This window comes from Primulina huaijiensis, chromosome 11 (assembly GCF_012295235.1).
Source record: "Primulina huaijiensis isolate GDHJ02 chromosome 11, ASM1229523v2, whole genome shotgun sequence".
NCBI classification, from domain to species: domain Eukaryota; kingdom Viridiplantae; phylum Streptophyta; class Magnoliopsida; order Lamiales; family Gesneriaceae; genus Primulina; species Primulina huaijiensis.
This window is the reverse complement of record NC_133316.1, coordinates 17,323,409-17,343,540: the sequence shown is the minus strand read 5'-3', so window position 1 is coordinate 17,343,540 and position 20,132 is coordinate 17,323,409. Positions and strand designations below refer to the sequence as shown.

The window sequence follows — 20,132 nt, the reverse complement described above, 5'->3', positions numbered from 1 at the left end:
GTTTTGTTCTCCTGTATTAAGAGAGCGTGTGTTCTCTTTGGAAACACAGTGAGTAAGTTGTATACCATAAAATATTATAGTGGAAATTTTTTTCATCTTGCCCGTGGTTTTTACCCTAATAATTTTTAGGGGTTTTCCACGTAAATCTCGACGTCCAGTTTATTCTATATTTTCATATTTATTATCTCAAATTACTGCACGTGGGACCAACAANCTGTCGGCAAAGTCATCCAGTCAAAATAAGTTGGCACACATTTCAAATGATTGTCAAAATGGCCGAAAAAATTTTGAAACAGAAGGATGCGTTCAGACGAGGAATTGCATCTATAAATAGATGCATTCCTTCATAATTCAAGTATCTATTCTTCGAGTTTTCTCTCATCTTATAACATTTGATTGCTTAGTTCTATAATATTAGTGAGGTGTTTTGTTCTCCTGTATTAAGAGAGCGTGTGTTCTCTTTGGAAACACAGTGAGTAAGTTGTATACCATAAAATATTATAGTGGAAATTTTTTTCATCTTGCCCGTGGTTTTTACCCTAATAATTTTTAGGGGTTTTCCACGTAAATCTCGACGTCCAGTTTATTCTATATTTTCATATTTATTATCTCAAATTACTGCACGTGGGACCAACAAGCATACCATGAGGACGAGACATTTTCAATCTCCTCTGTGATGCCTTGAACGTAGTAGTATATATTCTAAATTGAATCGAATTATGTTTTCTTATATAAAGTTTGTTATGTGTTTTTTCTAAAACGTTATACTTTGAATAATTATTATATTGATTGAATAAATGTTTTTAAACAACGGAGAGTGATATGATGTATAATGTAAATAACATATGGATATAGAATGTTTATCAAACCTCTGTTAAAGCTTTGCGGTTGTTCAAAATATCGCATGCAGACAATTGTTTGGATCCCTTCATCACCTTCTTAACCCGAAGATCATTCAGTTGAATATGGTTTGCATCTGTATGTAACCTGTAATTTTAAAGTTTCCTTTGAATGTTAAAAAAAAGTGAAAGATTTCATTGTTAAACATGTTAAATACAATTTTATATATTTAATCATTACAATATTGTTGTCATTAGATTAATCATTACAATATTGTAGTCTTTAGATTAGAACTATTTTTTATAAACTTGCATGGCACATTAAATTAATTTATTCAATAATTTATGCACTAAACATGAAGAAAACACATGGGTTAATACAAGCACGGAAATTTGGGTACCATGAGTTTCTTTTCATAGTATCTTTACATTTGGGATTGAAATATAGCAGTCGTTGCAGAAGACTTGATTTGAGATGTACCTAAATCAACAATAGATTACAAATTTCATTATATAAATGAGCTGGAATAAATAAATACAAATTAAGTACCCATACATATTTACCTAGGTAAGGATGAATCTTTAGATTACTAAATGCAATTTTTGGGTGCTGAGATTCCATTTGTTTCATTTACGAGACTTCTTTCACTGTGATATCATAACATATGTTGATACTAATAATCCACATTCTGCAGTTGAAAACATATTGTTGTCATACTTCAGAAGTTATGTTGTATATTTGAGATTAATGAAAGAAAAAATAAGGAAGGAAAACCCGAAACGAATTCATAGGAGGGGGAACCTGGGCTACAAAAGCTATCTGGAATTTCCAGACAGCAAGGCAGCGCAATGGAACCTTTTCAGAGTGCCCTTGCACCTGTGGCATTGCCTGGATTTTTCCAGCAGCGTTGGGGCGCTTGGAAATGGTGGCACTCTTTAACGAACATGGATGTTCAATTTCAATTTTTCCAGACACCCATTCATCCTAATGGTTTTTTTTTTCATATCTTATGGACCAAGAGACATTCATATGAATGGAAAAACATGTCTATTCAGAATAATAACATTAAATATAGATGCTTAGATAATTTGCATCTGATTAATTTTTGGAAGAGAGATTGGGTTTTGATGTCATTTGAAACAATTTTAGGACGATGAATAAAAACTATTATTTTCTTGAATAAAATCTACACATTTTTTTTCAAAGGTCGTTGTGGAATTATATCAGTTGGATTGGGATAAATTTGGAAAAAATATTGATAATATTGTTTTATAAATTCCGAACTGTGGAGATTGGATTCATATATTTTTATCAACGAAAATAGTTCCTGGAGATGGCCTTCTATTTGCTGCGGAAACGTTCGAAATTTTGAATTTTATTCCTTGCATGGAAATCCCATCAATCGATAATTCAGAATGTTATAATAGAGTGTGTGACTCGAAAATTTGGGTGTGAATATCTTCCAATCTTCAATGGTTATTTATAGGTGTTGAAAAAGCTGTCGAAATAGGCTTGATAACTCACAATCTCGAAAAATGAAGGAATCAAATTTGAAGATTTCATTTCTGATAAGCTAGATATGCTTATTTCAAGATCACTTGTCTTGAGGATCTTGGTATATTTCTCAAAGTTCTTTTATCTCATAATATATTTATCTCCAAAGTCATTTATCTTGGTATACTTATATCAAAATTGCTTTATCTTGCCAAATTTTGAAAGAAATCTTTATCCCAAAATCAGAAATTCGGAATTTAAGTGAGCCCATTTTGAAAATTTTAGTCTAAATTTTTGGGTCTTTACATTCCACACTTCTTATTGGAAGTTTCATTTTCAAAACTTGAGTTGACTTGACTTTCAAAGAGATAAGGATATTACTTATACATTTTCTCTTCCAGTTTCTAAGTGACTTCTCTTTCAGTATGATTAAACCATTGCACATTGACGTACTGAATGGTTATTTGTCTAAGCACCTGGGCTTTGTTGTCCTTGATTCAAATATGAATTTATTCGTATTTCAATTATTCGTTTAAATTTCCTTCGATCAGAAATGCTTCAAGAACATGGCTTGGGTCCTTGACTTATCAGGTGGTAACGCTAATCTATATAGGCAAATTCTTACTTTTTCTGAAATTCGAAGGGTCCGACATATTTAGAGTTCAGCTTCCCAACCTTGCTAAATCGGGCAACTCTTTTCATGGGTGAGCCTCTTACATAAGCTTTTTCAACAACATAATCCTTTTCAACAACATAGAATTCCACAAACCTTCTTTTTAGATCACAACTTTTATGTCAATCTTGGGTAGCCTTATTTTTTCTTTGATAATAGTTACTTTGTCCACTGTTGCTTGATTAAGTTCAAGTCCAGTCATAACTTTTTCTCCTACCTCATTTCAATATAGAGATGATCCACATTTCCGCTCGTACAAGGCTTCATATAGAGCCATTGCAATCACAAATCTAGCCTTGAAAATATCTTGGCTCCCTTCAATTGGTCAACAAATCGTCAATTCTCGGTAAATGGCAAGGGAAACTTCTTATTGATGCTGGTAGTTTCTCAAGAAAGACATTTGTGCATTCTCGTACCATTGGAATCTCTTTTACTCTGACTCCAGATTTTTATTTATCATAGCTAGGTAAGCTTCTTCACTGTTGTTCATACCTTTCCACGTCCGGGAAGCAGATAGACGAGATATTCGTTTGTCACATTTGTCATTGGTAGATGATTTCTTCTTGATTAGCAGCCTGAAGTTTACGCTCTTACCGAAACAATTAACTAGTGCATAGTTCATGGCTAGAAATTTTGGATTTTGAAATATATAGGTACGAAATAATTGAGAGGTTAAAAGTTCAATATTCAATAATTCAATGTTGAACGATCCAAAGTTTTTTAAAAATTGATAGTTGAGTGACTCAAAGTTGATTGATTCCTTAACACAAATTTTTTTGACTAAAATTTAATGTTTACTAGAATGTAATTTTATTTTAGTAAAGCAATATTTTAGGCATACAAGTTCAATAAGGCTAATTTTTATTTAAATTTAATTTTTTTTAATATTTTGTTATCTTTTTAAAAATAATGTTAATGGTGAATGGGTAATTTGGGAAAAATTAAAAAGGAAAAACAACAATTTTGGTCATATATGTTTGTTTGTTTATTTTCAATTTTGGTCCTCTGTGTTTTGAAATTTCGGTGTTTTGTATATTTAAATTTATGATAATTTCAATCAATTTTCATCGGAAGTGTTTATGTGTTAGGATCAAAGATAACAATTTAAAGGGGGTGAATGAACTGTTAAGCAATATAAGTTAAATAATGCTAAGTTTAAACTATGTTCAAAATTCAAGTCAATATTCCATTCAGATTAAGTAATTTGAGTTACTATAAACAAGTTCTAAGTGCGAAAACTAGTCACATTACTTATTGAATGTGATATAAGAGCAACAATTAAATTTCCTTTAATTGACTAATCAGCACAAATGATAGTCTTGACAGCACAAATAAATAGTAATAAATAAATAGACACATATTCGTTTATGGATGTATGGAGAATAATAACTCATACGTCACAACTTCTTCCACTTAAGAAGTATTCATTAGAAGACTTTGTTTTATATAACTTCTTGTACAAACCTATTTCAACTTAAGACTTATCCATTGCCTAATTGAAACTCATAGCACACTCGATTGTAGGACGCAACTTTACAATCAGCATAATATTTAACGTCTCTTATGCCAAGACTACAGACACAATTTTTAATGTCTTTGTGTGAAAACTTACTCAACTAAACTTTGAAACTCCACTCTCATGTATATATGTGAGTGATTTTTTGTGAGGATTTTTACAGTGTATGTATGTATCAAATGCATTCTCACACTTGGGTTTGCTCTCATTCGAGCTAATTTCTTCATGTAGACTGCTCATGCTTTGAATCACTTTCTGGAGGTTGTATTTAATCTTCAATTTGTTGTATATATAGCCTCCAGAGCATGACCATTTGGAAAGATTGTATACGGATTCTAATATTGCAACGATCAAATTCGTGTTTCTGGCCATTTTCCAAAATTTAGTTGTTATCAGATCGAGCTAATCAAATTGTGCTGATTTGATGGCCTGATCTGGTCTGTTATGAGTTTGAGTTGTTGGCTTGATCTGAGATATTCCAAGTGAGTTGTTGTCAAACTATCTAGTACAATTCGAGCTGTTTGCTTTGCTTTATAATAGCTTTTGATTCGTCAATTTTTGGGCAAAATGATAGACATGAAAGTTGTAGCCTCTCTCTTAGATTTCCATGGAATCAAGAATCGCTCAATTCCAAGTTTGTATGAGAAAGATATGCTTGACAGATCAAGCTGTTAACAATATAGAACTTGTTATTCTTTCTGTTAAGATCCAACAACTTCATCGTTGTTTATCAACTTCTTCTGATCCGATTCAGACTTTGATTTATGAATATGATTTGTAGATCGTTATCTTATATTTGTATTGCATATTGAATCGTTCCATTTAATAACTAAGCTGAGATATGTGACCAAAATACCAGAACTGCTCCATTCAAGCTTATTGTTGTTTTCGTTTCCATCAACTCAATCTTGCAACTAATATTTTGCCTCGATAATATTCGGACCAACTGAGCCTTTGTGAAGTATGAATTGTGTAAAATTGAGTTTTCTATTCAGCTGTTTTGACGGCTTGCCATTTTCATCATCAAGCTATGAGATATAATCAAAACATTGCAGCTCGCCATATTTTCAGTTTGGTTGATTTCGAGTTTCAACTTTCAATTTGAGATAACAACTTTACACTTGAGTAAATATGTTAGAAACACAATAACAATTTTTTTATCATCAAAATCAATATTGCTTGTATTTCTCAACCTAAAAATTTCTCTTTTTTTATGATCACAAAACTTAGATAAATAATGATTTCATGTAACATATTTATCTCTTTTTTTTTATGTGAATCAAAAAATTATATTTTCTAAAAAAATTTAAGCAAAAAATTTATCTCCCCCTCAATATTTAAAATAAATATCTCCTTTAAAAGTATAATGAGTTCTCCCAAAATATTTTTGAAAATTGAAATTGATTAAAATAGATGGATGACTAGCCAAATGTCTCCATAGTCTATTTTTTGTGGTAGCACAAATGATTTGATTTTAATGAATAAACTGTCTTTCTTTGAGCATGTCCATGCCTGTAATTTTTACACCACCACAATCTTCTTCGTTCTAGTTTGCAATACAAAAAACGATTTGTCATTTCGACACTCAAGCAAGAAGTTATGTCATTTTTCCCACGTGCTGTAAACTGCTCGAAAATACAACATGACATATATATGTTAGAAAAAAATATGAAATTTCGAATTTTAAATATCAAAATCAGTTTAAAATAATCTTTCAATAACAACCACAAAAACATCTAAAATTGACAACATAATTGATACATCCAAATAAACTGAAATTTGACGACAACATAGACTTATCAAAATAAGAAAAATAAATAAATATACAAGACTAATATTAAAATTTTCCTAAAATAAATTTGTTATGGCCAAAATATTTTATGATATAACAAATTATACTGTTTACTAAGATCTATGATTTTATAATCAAAAGGGTTTTCTCTCTCTCATAAATTATTAAGTGCCTCAATTTGGTCTTAACTCGTGATCAATTAATCAACATGTTCTATAGCGACATACTTTTTATAAGAATCCATATAGACTATCATGTATTAGACTTGAATTACATTTAAATAAAAAAACAAAATGCCAGCTTCAAAAATGAAAAACAACTGTGGCAAACTTATGAAGTCAGAGAAGCGAAAAATTAGATGATAACCCTCTAAAATTTGTATTTGAATATATGACATGACCTCTTCTCAAAGTAAATATATGTACATACTTTTTTCTTTAACAATATTATAAAATCAAAAAATTTTAACTTGGAACTAGTAAATTTTGTCATGATGCATGCATACATATTAAGTTTTAATACATAACATAAATTGGCATATATATGGTAACATTGTGTTAAATATAATTATGTTATGGTAGTAATCTTATTCAAAGTTAATGTTTGAATTTCAATTTTATTATTTTTAAAAATAAAAAGTTGTTAGTATTAGGATGAAATAATAATGATATATTATTATTATTGGAGTAGGTATCTTGTGAGACGGTCTCACGAATCTTTATCTGTGAGACGGGTCAATCCTACCGATATTCATATTAAAAAGTAATACTATTAGCATAAAAAGTAATAATTTTACATGGACGACCCAAATAAAAGATCCGTCTCAAAAAATACGACTCATGAGACCGTCTCACACAAATTTTTGTCTTATTAATGTATATTAAACGTTTCAATAAAAAGGCTGAATTTTTTTTATCAAATAAAATCTCAAAAGAAGAGTATAAAAGTAAGGGACGGATATTGTTTTTGACAAATTAGAAGCAAAAGAAGTGTAAACAGATAATGGGCTTACTGTTTCACGAAGCCCAATAAGCTCCGAGCCCACTACAGATACATCTACAAATTCCTCATTCCAGATTAGGTTTTTACTCGCACTCTTTATTCTGCTCTGCCGCAATTGGCTAGGGTTTTCCATTACACACTGCGTCTCTTTCACTTCATTCAATCCCTTTTCCTCTGAATCCACTTACCAGTTACTATATTTGATCCCTTTTCCATGGATTCTTGCTTCTAGGAGTTCCTTGATTCTCGAGAATTTTCACTGAAGCGCCGTTTGTTTATAAGGAATCTGAGAATGATGAGTTCTATTAATCCTTTTGGGCTTCTGGGTGATGACGACTCCGAGGACCCAACTCAGCTCCTTGCTTCGAAGCAGCTGAATGCACCGGCTCAGGCTCCGGCTCAAGCCAAGAAAGCTCCGGCTCAGGCTCCGGCGGCTCAGGCCAAGCCTACAGCTAAGCTTCCCTCCAAGCCTGTCCCTCCAGCTCAGGCTGGTTAGATATTGAAAACCCTGTTTTGATTTTTATTTATTAGCGCTACTGTTATGTCATTGGGTTTCGTTATTGCTAAATGGAATGAGGTTTTTCCTGGTTATATATGTTCTTGTGTTTTTTGGAACTTGGTCCTCAGAATAGAAATAGTTCTAATGTGTTGAATAATTATTATTTTAAATTTATAAGTTTCACCCAGAAGGCAACTTTCTTCCTGTTTGCCCACTTCTTGGGGGATCTCTTATTCTCTTTGCTGGAGATCATAGTTTTTACTTTTTTTTCTTATGTATTTACTTTGTTTACTCTCCATATAACCATGAGCTGCTGTTGGTTAATTCTCATTGAATTTGGGTTTTATTCTTTAGCCTAGCCTTTTCATCGATGGGTAAACTATAACTTTTGAGCTTCGTGTTTTAATCGTAATACAGATAATAAAACTCATTTATACGTTGAGATTGATGTATGAAGTTTTTTCAATCACAGGATTCTGTAAGTTGTGCTTTTGTGCAAATGCTGATTTGAGTTGTAATTGCTTTGATTTTTTGTACTCTTCTTTAATAAATTTGATTGCCTTTTACACAAACCTTACTGTCTTGTTTTAGCAGGAGGATTGTGGTTTTAAGGTCTGTTAGTTATACTGTACAGTCACCTTAATTTGTTTATATTGGCAGTGAGAGAGTCCAAGAATGAAGATCAACGTGGAGGAGGCCGTGGTGCTGCACGCGGCGGTGGGCGTGGACGCGGTGGGCGTGGATTTAACCGTGATGTGGTTGACAATGAAAATGCATTTGGAATCACTAATGGTTTTTCCAGAGGATATAAGCAATCAGAAGATGGAGATGCTGGAAAGGATTCTTCAGAAAGGCGTCCATATGGTGGGCCACGCGGAGGTGGTGGCGTCCGAGGGGGTCGCCGTGGTGGTATTAGCAATGGGGAAACTACAGAGGGTGAACGTGAACGCCCACGAAGAGCGTTTGATCGTCACAGTGGAACTGGGCGTGGGTAAGCTTATTATGATAGTAGTTTTTGCTGCTCTCATGATCATGGGTCTTCTATTTTTGTTGTTTTTGCTGCTCTCATGATCATAGGTCTGCAATTTTTATTTGGAATTGAGTTTCTGGTTTTTTGTTCTTCCTTTATTTGTGTAAAATTATCGAAAGTTCACTCTAATTTTTATCGAAATCTCAATGTCATTGTTTCCATTTTTTTTTATATTTTATTTGTAGGTCTGGCTTTAAACGTGAGGGTGCTGGTCGTGGAAATTGGGGAACACCAGCTGATGAGATAGCCACGTAAGCACTGTTTGTTGAATTTTTATTATCCAAATCAGTTTTTTTAATTTTCTTATTCTAAATTCTGCTGTCAAATGCATTTTGTGTAATTTCTACTTCCTTTAAAGTAGGGAAACTGAAGAACCAGTTGTGGAAGGAGAGAAAAATGTTGATGCTGAAAAGCCATCAGAACAAGAAGATGTTAATGCTAACAAGGAAACTCCTGCAAATGAACCAGAAAACAAGGAGCCTGAAGAGAAGGTAGTTTAGTTCTTGGTTGTTGGTTTGAAATCTATTTATTCATTCATTTTCATTATACTCTGTAGAATCTTCAAGAATTCAATCCTTGATTTTCCTGTCTTAATTTAGTGCATGAACCTAAGTTCTAGATTTTTGTTGTATATATGTTGTAATTTGTTGGCGAATATGTCCAATGTTTTATCGTACCATAAAGATTATTAATACCTGCATCTTCTATCATGCTAGGAGATGACTTTGGAGGAATATGAGAAAGTCCTGGAAGAGAAGAGAAAGGCCTTGGTTGCGCTCAAGTCTGAAGAAAGGAAGGTTAACTTGGACAAAGAACTTGAGTCCATGCAGATTCTGTCCAACAAGAAGAATGATGATGAATTCTTTGTTAAATTGGTGAGCAAGTTACTCTCAGTCTATGGCTTGTCTTTCTATACACATTTAGAATGGATTTTGTTGATTGTGCTAAGCTACTCTCAGTCTACGGGCTTGTCTTTCTATACCCATTTAGGATGTATTTTGTTGATTGTGCTAATAATATTTTCTGCCCAGGGTTCTGACAAAGATAAACGTAAAGAGGCTGCTGAGAAAGCGAAAAAGGTGTGTGTCTTAATGATATACTTATGGTTTGATACATCTGTCAATCTGATGTTTACCAGAGAACAATGGATTTATTTATTTGGGTGTGGAAGGAAAAATATGTATTGTCTTCGTCTTTGTTTCTGGAGTCTATTGACAAGATTTAATTAGAGTGATATAATTGATGAAGGAACCAAAAAGAGATTGATGATTTTCCAGAAAATACAAATTTAATTTTATTTAGATCAGGTGATTTTAATTATTTACATATTTTTGTTTCTAAACAATGTGATATTTTTTTGGCAATGGCCACGTCTTCTTATTGGCATCTTGCTTATATATGCGATCAGTTTACGGGACACACGTTCTTCCAGTAAGTTGAAAGTTTGTTATGTCCAGTGTGATGGAAGGTGTTGAAACAGTTATTTGGAGCTTCTGTGCCTTTTTTACCTTCCACTTCATATGATGCTTTTACTGCTTTCATCGATAGTTTGCTGTATACTTACAAGCAAATCTCTAATAAGACTGAATCTCTCTAGATTTTAATGATTCTCTTCCTGCATTTTGCTTGGAATTTTTGTTAATAATACTCACTTTGTATACACTGACCATTCTAATACAAGCGGTGTGACATGAATGAACCAGTGTTGAAGCTTTACTTAACCTGTTGTGTATCTTCCTGTTTGATATGCAGTCTGTAAGCATAAATGAGTTTCTGAAGCCGGCCAAGGGAGAGTACCCCCGATCTGGAGGTCGTGGTCAGGGACGTGGTCGCGGTAGAGGTGGAGCTGGAGTAAGCAATTACAATGTGCAGGCCCCAGCCATTGCAGACGATGGAGAGTTCCCTTCCCTTGCAGGTAAGTAAGGAACTTGGGTTGCCATACGAGCTTGGCAGATTATAGGAATCAGATGTTTGGTGGTTCGTAGTGGCAAAGGTGGTCGGCAATCATGGGAAATTTGCAGTCATTTCGGTGTACATTTAGATGCGTTCCAGGGGTTTTTGCACCTTTGGTTCTTTGTTACTTGACGTGTACGAAATACCATTTCCATAATACTTAATAGTGACGTAGTTTCTTTTTCATTTTCATTTAATTCCCATGGGATAAGCCTTTTTTTTTAAGTTTATGATAACCAGTTTTGTTACATTTTGAATCATAATCTTCTCACTTCTGGATCTGGTCTAGTCTCTTATTTGTTGCTCCATCGGTGACACCTCTCTTTATGTAAATCCTTGAAGGGCCTTAGGAAACTCTTCCTTAAAGGGCCTTAGGAAAACTCATCGGTTCTGACAAAGATATGAGGTATGGAGCCTCAAAAGGCGTCTGACGAGATTCTTCGTCACCACAAGGAAGATTTGCACATTGTATCTATGCTTTGAGATCAAAATTTGTTAGGAATATAAGGAGCTTCGACTTGTGGATTGAAAAAATTTTGAGCTGTGAACGATCAGTGGAAATAAACATATAACCTACACCCTTTATGCTTTCGTTAGTTTCAACGTTGAATACAATTCTAGGTCCTGGGACAGAATGAAGATAAGTGGTTAAAATGCTTGTATTTTGACACTAGGCAACACTATCATTCAGTGATGTGTTAATTTTTACGGAAGCCTAGGATGATGCAACACAAATCGTTGAATCTTTCTAACCGGATCCCACGGTGAAATCCTGAGTAGAAGTCCAAATAGAACTATAAAAAGAAAATTGTGATATTGAGTTATTTTATGGATCAATAAGGTAGAGAGAGACTTTCTGACTTATGGGGTATTAATATACTTCTCGTTGTAAAAATGGTTTGGATTAAATATTATGAGGCTGATCCCGAAAGATTGCAGCAATCATAGGAAGAAACTATTTAATACAGCTCAACAAGACCTTAACAGATCTATTGATTGGCACTCCATTCTTGAAACACCAATGGAACAAGCGCATGATTGATCTAAAAGATCAATGGAGAGTAAAAAAAGCGAATCTGACATGCGTTTATTACCAGCTACGGTACAACGACCTGTCACCAAAAATCTTCGGTCCATTTCGTAGTGAATGGTGATTATATATACATTTGAAATATGAGAAATAAGGAAATAAGAACAATAACCAGCACTAACGTTCGCCAACACGATTGTTTTGTACATGTCCTTTTTAAGAAATCAAATAACTTAAACATAAACAAAGAATATATGTTTTAACATAATCCATAAGTAATTAACACGATTGTGCAGACATATGGTTAAACATGAAACAAGCACTAATTTTGCATGAAATGATAACATTGTGTCGCTATCTAGCTTACCGACGTCTGCTTGATCAGGTGGAGCAGCAGCCAGACTTTTGATTAACAGGTTGTCCTCTGATCTGCACGGTTGAAGGTCGGGCAGCATTCATGGCCGGTTGACTTGCCATCCTGACAATGTAGATGTAAAATAAGTCATTAGTGAAAAAGATCACGGAAAACTATCAAATTATAACACCACAGCATCCAATCATATAATCTGCGCACCATACATTATTTACCTGTTTTTGATTGAGGCGGCCATGGCCATGAAAGCCTGCTCCACATTAGTAGCACTTTTTGCACTTGTTTCCATGAAAGGTATCCCAATTTCATCAGCAAATGCCTATAAACAGACAGGGTCAGCCAAGAAGTTCATCGAAATGTGAGATGGTAGATACAGGGGTCAACTTTGGATTTCAAACGACGGTGATCCAAATCAAGAAGAAAATTGTTCAGACCGGAGAATTACAAATGTAAATTGCATGAAACATTTATAAGTTTACCTTCGCAGCCTCGGTGGACACGACCTTCTGTGCTGTGAGATCACACTTATTTCCAACAAGAAGCTTGTTAACATTGTCACTTGCATATCGGTCTATCTCGTTCAACCATTGCTTGACATTGTTAAAACTCTCTTGATCAGTCACGTCATAAACTACCTGATAGACGTATGAGCGGAATAAGAAGCCTAATTCATCAAGCAGAAAATATTTAGGTGCAAGAATAGGCAATGCTTACAATTATGCCATGAGCCCCGCGATAGTAGCTGCTAGTGATTGTCCTAAAACGTTCTTGTCCAGCAGTATCCCACTGCATTTATCAAAAGACAAAAAAGATTAATTCTCCAACAATATCAAAAATTTTGACGAGTGAAACAACATATCCTCCTCTCATATCCTGAAATTGGATACTACGATCTCACATCCAATATAATAGCTAGATATGATCCATTTCAAACACTTACTATTTGTAACTTGATGGTTTTCCCATCCTGCTCCACTGTACGAATTTTCTGCATCATAGAACACAATATATATCAGAGGACTTACAGTTTCAGAACTGCCAGGACATACAAAAGGGCACACTAAGACAGATCACTTACAAAGTCGACGCCAATGGTACTGATATAACTCTCAAGATATGAATCATCCTGAAAACAATAATACACTGATAGTCAGCAGAGGTAAAGATATTCGTATCAACTCTAAAATGCATGAATTATGCAAATTGATATGTAAAAAGAGATGAAAGCAAACCACCGCACTTCTTCATATTAACCAAAAAAGATTAGACAGACAAAATGCCACAGGTGTGAACATCACCATAGAAAAATTCATAATTCATGGAAAAAGAGCATATCAATAACTTAGTAAGGAATGCTACGATGAAAACCAAGATGGACATAATTTTCAAATTGCTATTTCTAGTAGGAGAAAATCATTTAGAGAGGGAATAGGCACATACCGCAAACCTCAGAAGAAGGCATGATTTGCCAACACCAGAATCTCCAATAAGCAAGAGTTTGAAAAGGTAGTCACTGTTACAAAACGAGAACGTATGTTCAGTATAGAATAAATCAAGGAAAATAATTTCTCAACCATTAAAGAAACCTGAAACTCCTTGAATATCACAGGGAAAAGGATGTAAAATGAGTATCCGCGAACAAAATATCAAAAGATGTAACATCCGAATATTAGATCATTAAAAACAGAAGTTAACACCCGAAGCATAATGCAATTGACGAAGAACAATCAAACAGATAGGAAGAGATAAAAGTAAAAAGAGAGAGAAAAAAGAATCTGACAAATTACAGAAGATATTTCGGCATTCCCACTCAGAAATAAATCCACAACCAATCTCACCACAGGATACTAAAATACATTATAGTTGGTGATACTTCAATGTGATTATATACATCTTAATAGATATCAAATTCATAAGCAGCTTTATACATCAAGTAGCACTAAAAGAGAAAAAGGTTCAATTTTATTATTCCTGATGTTAAGTATTTTCTAGCAGCTAGAACAGTAGTTTGCTATAATAAAAAAATGCACATAAGAACCTGAGGTATTCTTGAGAAGCCTGCATAGCAAAGAACATGAAATTTTTGGCAACTTAGAATTTTCCAAGTCAGGCTATCATCATGTGCGACATGAAATTTATTTAGATTAAAAAACGGTGAAGAACAAGAATAAAATATATTACTTTGATGGCTTGTATTTGACGAGGAACCAACAGAGCACACATTAACGAATCCCCAAAACATAAAGCAATTCTAATTTTCTTTTCATTCTTCCTTTTGTTGCTTTATCTTTGTTATGGAGAATGAACTTTTGACTTCAATCATGTCACAATTTGAATACATAAGACCCGTAAAAGGTTGATTTTTCCAACAAACAATATTCCCAACAAAATCGGCGACCTCTCACACAGAAAGAACAATAAATAATATGCTGATCATTCCAATTATGAACCTTTCTTCCTCAAGGTCATCCGGCTCGTCCAAATATTAAACTAGATAGACTAGCTCCCGCAAACATGAAATTCACAGCGATCATATTTCAACAAACCGTAAACTATGATTGCTACGGATCAAATAAAGCGCTCGCCACATCATAAATTAACCGATCCAACGAGTACAAAATCAAGAAAACAATCAAGGTCAACCAAACTTTTTAACCCAAAACTTCAATCAGATCTAACTCATTTGCTCTATATCATCCCGAAAATCGCAAAATTCAATTGAAAACTACAACAAAATGCTTACTATTCTGGATTCATGGCCGACGAAATTCAATTCAAAAAATAAAACACGAGATAGGTTCCGATACAACGAATCCGAAGAGAATTCAATCCCGAGAGGCGATGATTTTTGATCGAATCGGAGAGATGATGCGGTGAAGAGTTGAAAATGGAGAGATGGTGGTTGTATTTATGAATTATATAATATAATATATATAATATTTGTCTTTCATTGAATGAAAGACGCGTTTTATAAAATGTGGCGAGGGTGGAGCCGTGACGTGGCAATCGAGTAATGTTTGCTGACTAGGACTTCTGCTATTTTCATTTATTGGTTTTCTCATTTGGAATGCGTTTTCAATTTGGACACCAATTTTATTTATTTTTTTTAAAATTTTATTTAGGCTTTCAGATTTTTTTAAATATATTTTATTTGAAACATTTAAAAATAATTAATTGGTTGACCTAACAACGTACAACGAAAGATATTTACTATTTAGTTGTATTGTGGAGTATTATCTTGTGAGACGGTCTCACAAATTTTTATCTGTGAGACGGATCAATCCTACCGATATTCAAAATAAAATATAATATTCTTAGCATAAAAAGTAATATTTTTTCATTGATGACTCAAATAAGATATTTGTCTCACAAAATACGACATGTGATACCGTCTCACACAAGTTTTTGTCTGCGTTGTGTTTGTTTTCATTCGCTCCTTATATAATTTTTTTTTGATTCCCTCACTACCCAATCTTTCCCTTCCTCCCTATTAGCGTTTCTTCTCACCTGAATTTTTCTTCCAAAGATTAATAAAAAAAAAAAAATAGCAGGTCAAGATATCCTAAAAAATAAAAAAATTTCGATGGATTTTTAAAAATTCGAACTAACTAGTTGTAAATGTCAAAAATTTTTTATCCCGGTTTGTGTGAAATCAGGGTCAAAATCACGGAAAAATAGGGTGATTTCCCAAGCTCGAAGGTCATGGAAGATAAGCTGAAATTGTGTAGTTTATTGAAGGTCGAGATTTTTTATTTTTCCGTATCGACGCTCACTCTCATGGTTTCTTCAAATTTCCATGATCAAAGCTCAAAATCTGGAAAAAAATTATATTCTGATTTTTCTCTGTCTATCTTGAGGTCATACTTTAAAAAAAAAAAAGTATCACATATAACAAACTGGATAAAAATTCTACCAAATTAAGCACTTAATGTATAACATCCAGTACATCTTAAAATAAAAGGTTCAATTAGCTATTATTACAAACATCAACACAATTAATACGAAAAAATGCGAAGATACAACATGTCACACCCCGAGACCAAGACGTATGACATCAGCATCTTCTCACAATCACACAATCGTAAACATCAAATCTTATAAGTAAAATTTTTTTGAACTAGTCTATTGTTCATAAATAGAAAAATAATCTTTAAAACTCCAAAATAATCACATAATATTTTACAGCAGCGTAATGCAAAATATTAAATATGGTATGGAAGCTCACAATTTGAAATAAATTGATGACGAAGATGAAACTTAAACGTTGACAACAATCTTCTCTTTTTTTACCATCCCCAAAATCAGGTTTGTTTTTCATCCTGTAACTGAACTTCATTTTTATCTGAGAGGGAGGGAGGGTGAGTGAGTGAGTGATATGGTCGCTACTCAGTAAGCAGTGGAATAAGGGTGAGTGAGTGAGTAATATGGTCGCCACTCATTAAGCAGTGGAATTCCTCCCAGAATTTAAGTCCATTTTTTTTAACAAAAACAGTAATATCAGAAATATGCTCCAAAAACTTGAAGAACTTGCTGGATCTTTCTATAATCGATCACCTAAACGGAAAACCTATATTACTCGAATAGGACATAACTTTGGCTCGATAACTTGGCAACACTATTTCTTGAAATTTTGGTATGATTTGGGTGTGATTTTATTGCATGTTGTGGACCTCTATTTATAGATCTTCAATGGTAAGGTGAATGATCACTCAATTCATGACCATTTATTATACATTAAATATCATTATTCGTAGCTATATTAACATCTTTTAAAGGCACATATCCGTGGTCATTAACCTTATCTTAAAAGAACATGTTCATGGTCATTATCCTTCTATTAAAATGCATTATTAAACCAAATATATCACATAATACAACCTTTAATCTCCATTAATCACCATACTCGGTGGTTACACTCTGATGAAATTATGTATTCTAATTTCATATATTTTGTGACCATCATTTAAGTAGATCGAATTGGCCAACTATCATGTCAAATTAATCTCACACTTAATTATATAGTACTACTTAATTTCAATTAAACAATACTTGATTATAGTTTAATACCACCCTATTAAACTTTAAATCATACATAATTATGAAAGGTAACAACTTAAATTTGACAAATCATTTAATTAAGTACGAAATTACGGTCTCATTATATGTATTTGTGGTATAATATTATCAACTAATGTACACTTTATGTGAAAATGAAGAAGTTAGTATTGCGTGGAGCATATTTACTTTATATGCATGTGATGATCTATTATTGTACAACAACTGATTTTCTATATCACAACATCAAAGCTATTTGGCAAAAACTTGTGTGAGACGGTCTCACAAGTCGTATTTTTTAAGACAAATATCTTATTTGAGTCATTCATGAAAAATATTAATTTTTATGTTAAAAGAATTACTTTTTATTGTGAATATCGGTATGGTTGACATGTCTCACATATAAAGATTCGTGAAACCGGCTTACAAGAGACCTAATCAAGCTATTTAACTTGAGACAAAAACTTGTGTGAGACGGTCTCACGGGTCGTATTTGTGAGACGGATCTCTTATTTGGGTCATCCATGAAAAAGTATTACTTTTTATGCTAAGAGTACTACTATTTATTGTGAATATAGGTAGGGTTGACCCGTCTCACAGATTAAGATCCGTGAAACGGTCTCACATGAGACCCACTCTTAACTTGAAGTCCATAATGTTCGTTTTAATTGGATTGACACGAAAATAAATTTATACCATTGGAATAGTGTGTCTTCGTTGCGTTGACAAAAGTTCGACTCTATACCAAAGCCCTGCTTTTTTTTTTTTTTAATTTAATATGTATTATTATTTAATTATTAAATCCAACGATAATAATTTAAAAAAATAAAGATAATAATTAATAATTAATAAAAAAACTTAATAAAAAATGAAGGAGTGGGTGGGATAACTTGGTCGCTGTAGATCAACAATTAAGATCATATTAGCTTTTAAATTTTTTTAAAATCCAAAATCATTAAAAAAAATATATTAAAAATTGATAAAAATCTCCAACGGTTGGTTAGCGACGGCTATATTATTCGATTTCATATAAATTCACTTCATTATGCCTTCAAAAAATTACAACTTATTCAACCTTCATCCAAAAAAAGATTTATTAACTTTTGATTTCATGCCATTCAAATATGAAAATGGATTCATGGAACAATGACGATCTCATTTCTCCTACACCAAACTTTTGGCAAATATTTTTCTTTAATTATTTATAATTTCTTTTTAAAAAAGTTATTTATTTCGTGTATTTTTTGTAATCTTTTATATTTTAATTGTGTAATATTTTTACTTGTGTGCACTTTTAATTTGTTTTTAATTACCTATATTTTAATAGAATAAAAAATGAATATTTCAACATAAAAAATTATTATTTTAACATCATCTCTACAACATTATCTTATCTTTGCAGAACAATAAGATGAAGTTATCAAAGCTGACAACATCTTGAGATGAAGTTACCAACATCCTCTAACCATTGAACCTTACTAAAAAAAAAGGCTGGCGACGGTCAAAACCGTCGCTAATGAATTTAGCGACGATTTTGAATTTCGCCTCTAAATCAGTCGTCATTGGCCTATAACGACGGTTTTTTGAAGAATACCGTCACTATTTTCGAAATCATACAATCGTTTGTATCCCTAAACAAAAACCGATGCTACAGGGGCTCTTGCTATAGCACAACGTGGGGAAGCGAAATTAATATCTACTGTTTATGTGATAAACCGTCACTAATTAAAAACTGTCACTATTTGAGATAGTTGTTTGTGAGCAACCGTCGCTATTTTGCAAAGAGTTGTTTGTGAAAAAATGTCGCTATCTTTAGCGCCGGAATTTAAAATCGTAGCAACATGCGACGGTTTTTAATCTAAGACCTGTGGTCCAAGCAGGGGCTGTCACCCAATTTAAATAGAAAAAATTTCAAATTTTATACATCACCAACTGCATTTCTATGTCCAGTTAAAGTTAGCAGTCCATAAAAGTTAACATGATTTCTCTAGACGTTCCATAGATTCTGCTTCTGACACTTTTTTCTAATTTTGAATGAGCACAATTTATCTGCTCAGTGTTCCTCACAATATACAGAGGTTCCACGTGTGTGTGGTGAGTTTGTTCTGACATTAAATCAACGATGGTAGAAAGCAAAAGGGATTGAAAAAGGAGGAATATTTCCTAGAGAAAGGCATGTTTTTACTTAAATAAACGAAATGAGCAAGCTAGGAATGCTAAATTTGTAGGGAACTTCGAAAATTATGCTGGGAAAATGTGCGTAGATTGTTCTGATTGAAACTGGAAAAAAGCTGCGGATTATGCTAAATTGCTGTTCAAATTGCTGAAAGCATCATTGAAGTATGTGAAATTATAGTCGGGCTGTTAGCCTCCATTACTCTGCTCACTTTTGATTGACATAACTGTTTAAAATAGACTTTGGGTCTAGAAAAAATTCGATATGTCGTTCAATAAGTTGGACGACGGGAAAAATGTACGTCTTTATATTGAGTAGTCAAATTGCACCGCTTACTTGGTTTTAGAGTAGTCAATTGTTGTCAAATAATGCCTTTTTTACCTGTATTGTTCTCAAATAGTGTCAGATAGAGATTAATCAAATTAGAAGAATAATTTGATAAATTATAAAAAGCTGGACATTAAAAGACAATTAGTAATTACTACTAGACAATAATCGGTTTTAATTATAGAGTAATTGTGTACTCTAAATTAACAATTAAGGAATATTATGATATGATTATTAACAACAATAATCTAAGTAATTATCTTATTGATCTAATAACAAAAAACTCATTATGGAAGCTCAATCTAATTATGTTCTAACTTAATCCTGGACGATATGTAGGCATGCATAAGAAAAAATATCGAATTTTCAGTA

The 20,132-nt window shown here is 33.0% G+C and overlaps 2 protein-coding genes across 3 annotated transcripts; one reads left to right on the top strand and one right to left on the bottom strand.

Moving 5' to 3' along the window:
- Positions 1–7,401: 7,401 nt before the first annotated feature.
- LOC140987998 (RGG repeats nuclear RNA binding protein A-like) lies at positions 7,402–11,056 on the top strand. 2 transcript variants are annotated; one of them, XM_073456827.1, is made up of 7 exons: positions 7,402–7,808; positions 8,477–8,807; positions 9,032–9,097; positions 9,208–9,337; positions 9,563–9,721; positions 9,878–9,925; positions 10,599–11,056. In XM_073456827.1, the coding sequence occupies exons 1-7, from the start codon at positions 7,610–7,612 to the stop codon at positions 10,767–10,769; spliced, it is 1,104 nt and encodes a 367-aa protein (XP_073312928.1). In that variant the 5' UTR covers positions 7,402–7,609; the 3' UTR covers positions 10,770–11,056. The 2 variants fall into 2 exon arrangements, with proteins under 2 accessions (XP_073312928.1, XP_073312927.1); XM_073456826.1 differs by having other exon boundaries at positions 7,403–7,808; positions 9,205–9,337.
- A 924-nt stretch (positions 11,057–11,980) lies between these two features.
- Positions 11,981–15,125, bottom strand: LOC140988987 (GTP-binding protein YPTM2). Its single transcript, XM_073458130.1, has 8 exons — positions 14,946–15,125; positions 13,643–13,715; positions 13,281–13,328; positions 13,143–13,190; positions 12,917–12,988; positions 12,682–12,837; positions 12,418–12,521; positions 11,981–12,307 (listed from the first exon to the last, which is right to left on the bottom strand). Exons 1-8 carry the CDS (start codon positions 14,957–14,959, stop codon positions 12,211–12,213), a joined length of 612 nt encoding a protein of 203 aa, XP_073314231.1. The 5' UTR covers positions 14,960–15,125; the 3' UTR covers positions 11,981–12,210.
- Positions 15,126–20,132: the final 5,007 nt, after the last annotated feature.

Coding starts and splice junctions, on each gene's coding strand:
- LOC140987998 (XM_073456826.1), top strand. CDS start 7,610: ATGATGAGTTCTATTAATCCTTTTGGGCTTCTGGGTGATGACGACTCC. Junction 8,808..9,031: donor CACAGTGGAACTGGGCGTGG/GTAAGCTTATTA, acceptor TTTTATTTGTAG/GTCTGGCTTTAAACGTGAGG. Junction 9,098..9,204: donor CCAGCTGATGAGATAGCCAC/GTAAGCACTGTT, acceptor CTTCCTTTAAAG/TAGGGAAACTGAAGAACCAG.
- LOC140988987 (XM_073458130.1), bottom strand. Junction 13,329..13,642: donor GCCTTCTTCTGAGGTTTGCG/GTATGTGCCTAT, acceptor TATTGTTTTCAG/GATGATTCATATCTTGAGAG. Junction 12,838..12,916: donor GCGGGGCTCATGGCATAATT/GTAAGCATTGCC, acceptor TACGTCTATCAG/GTAGTTTATGACGTGACTGA.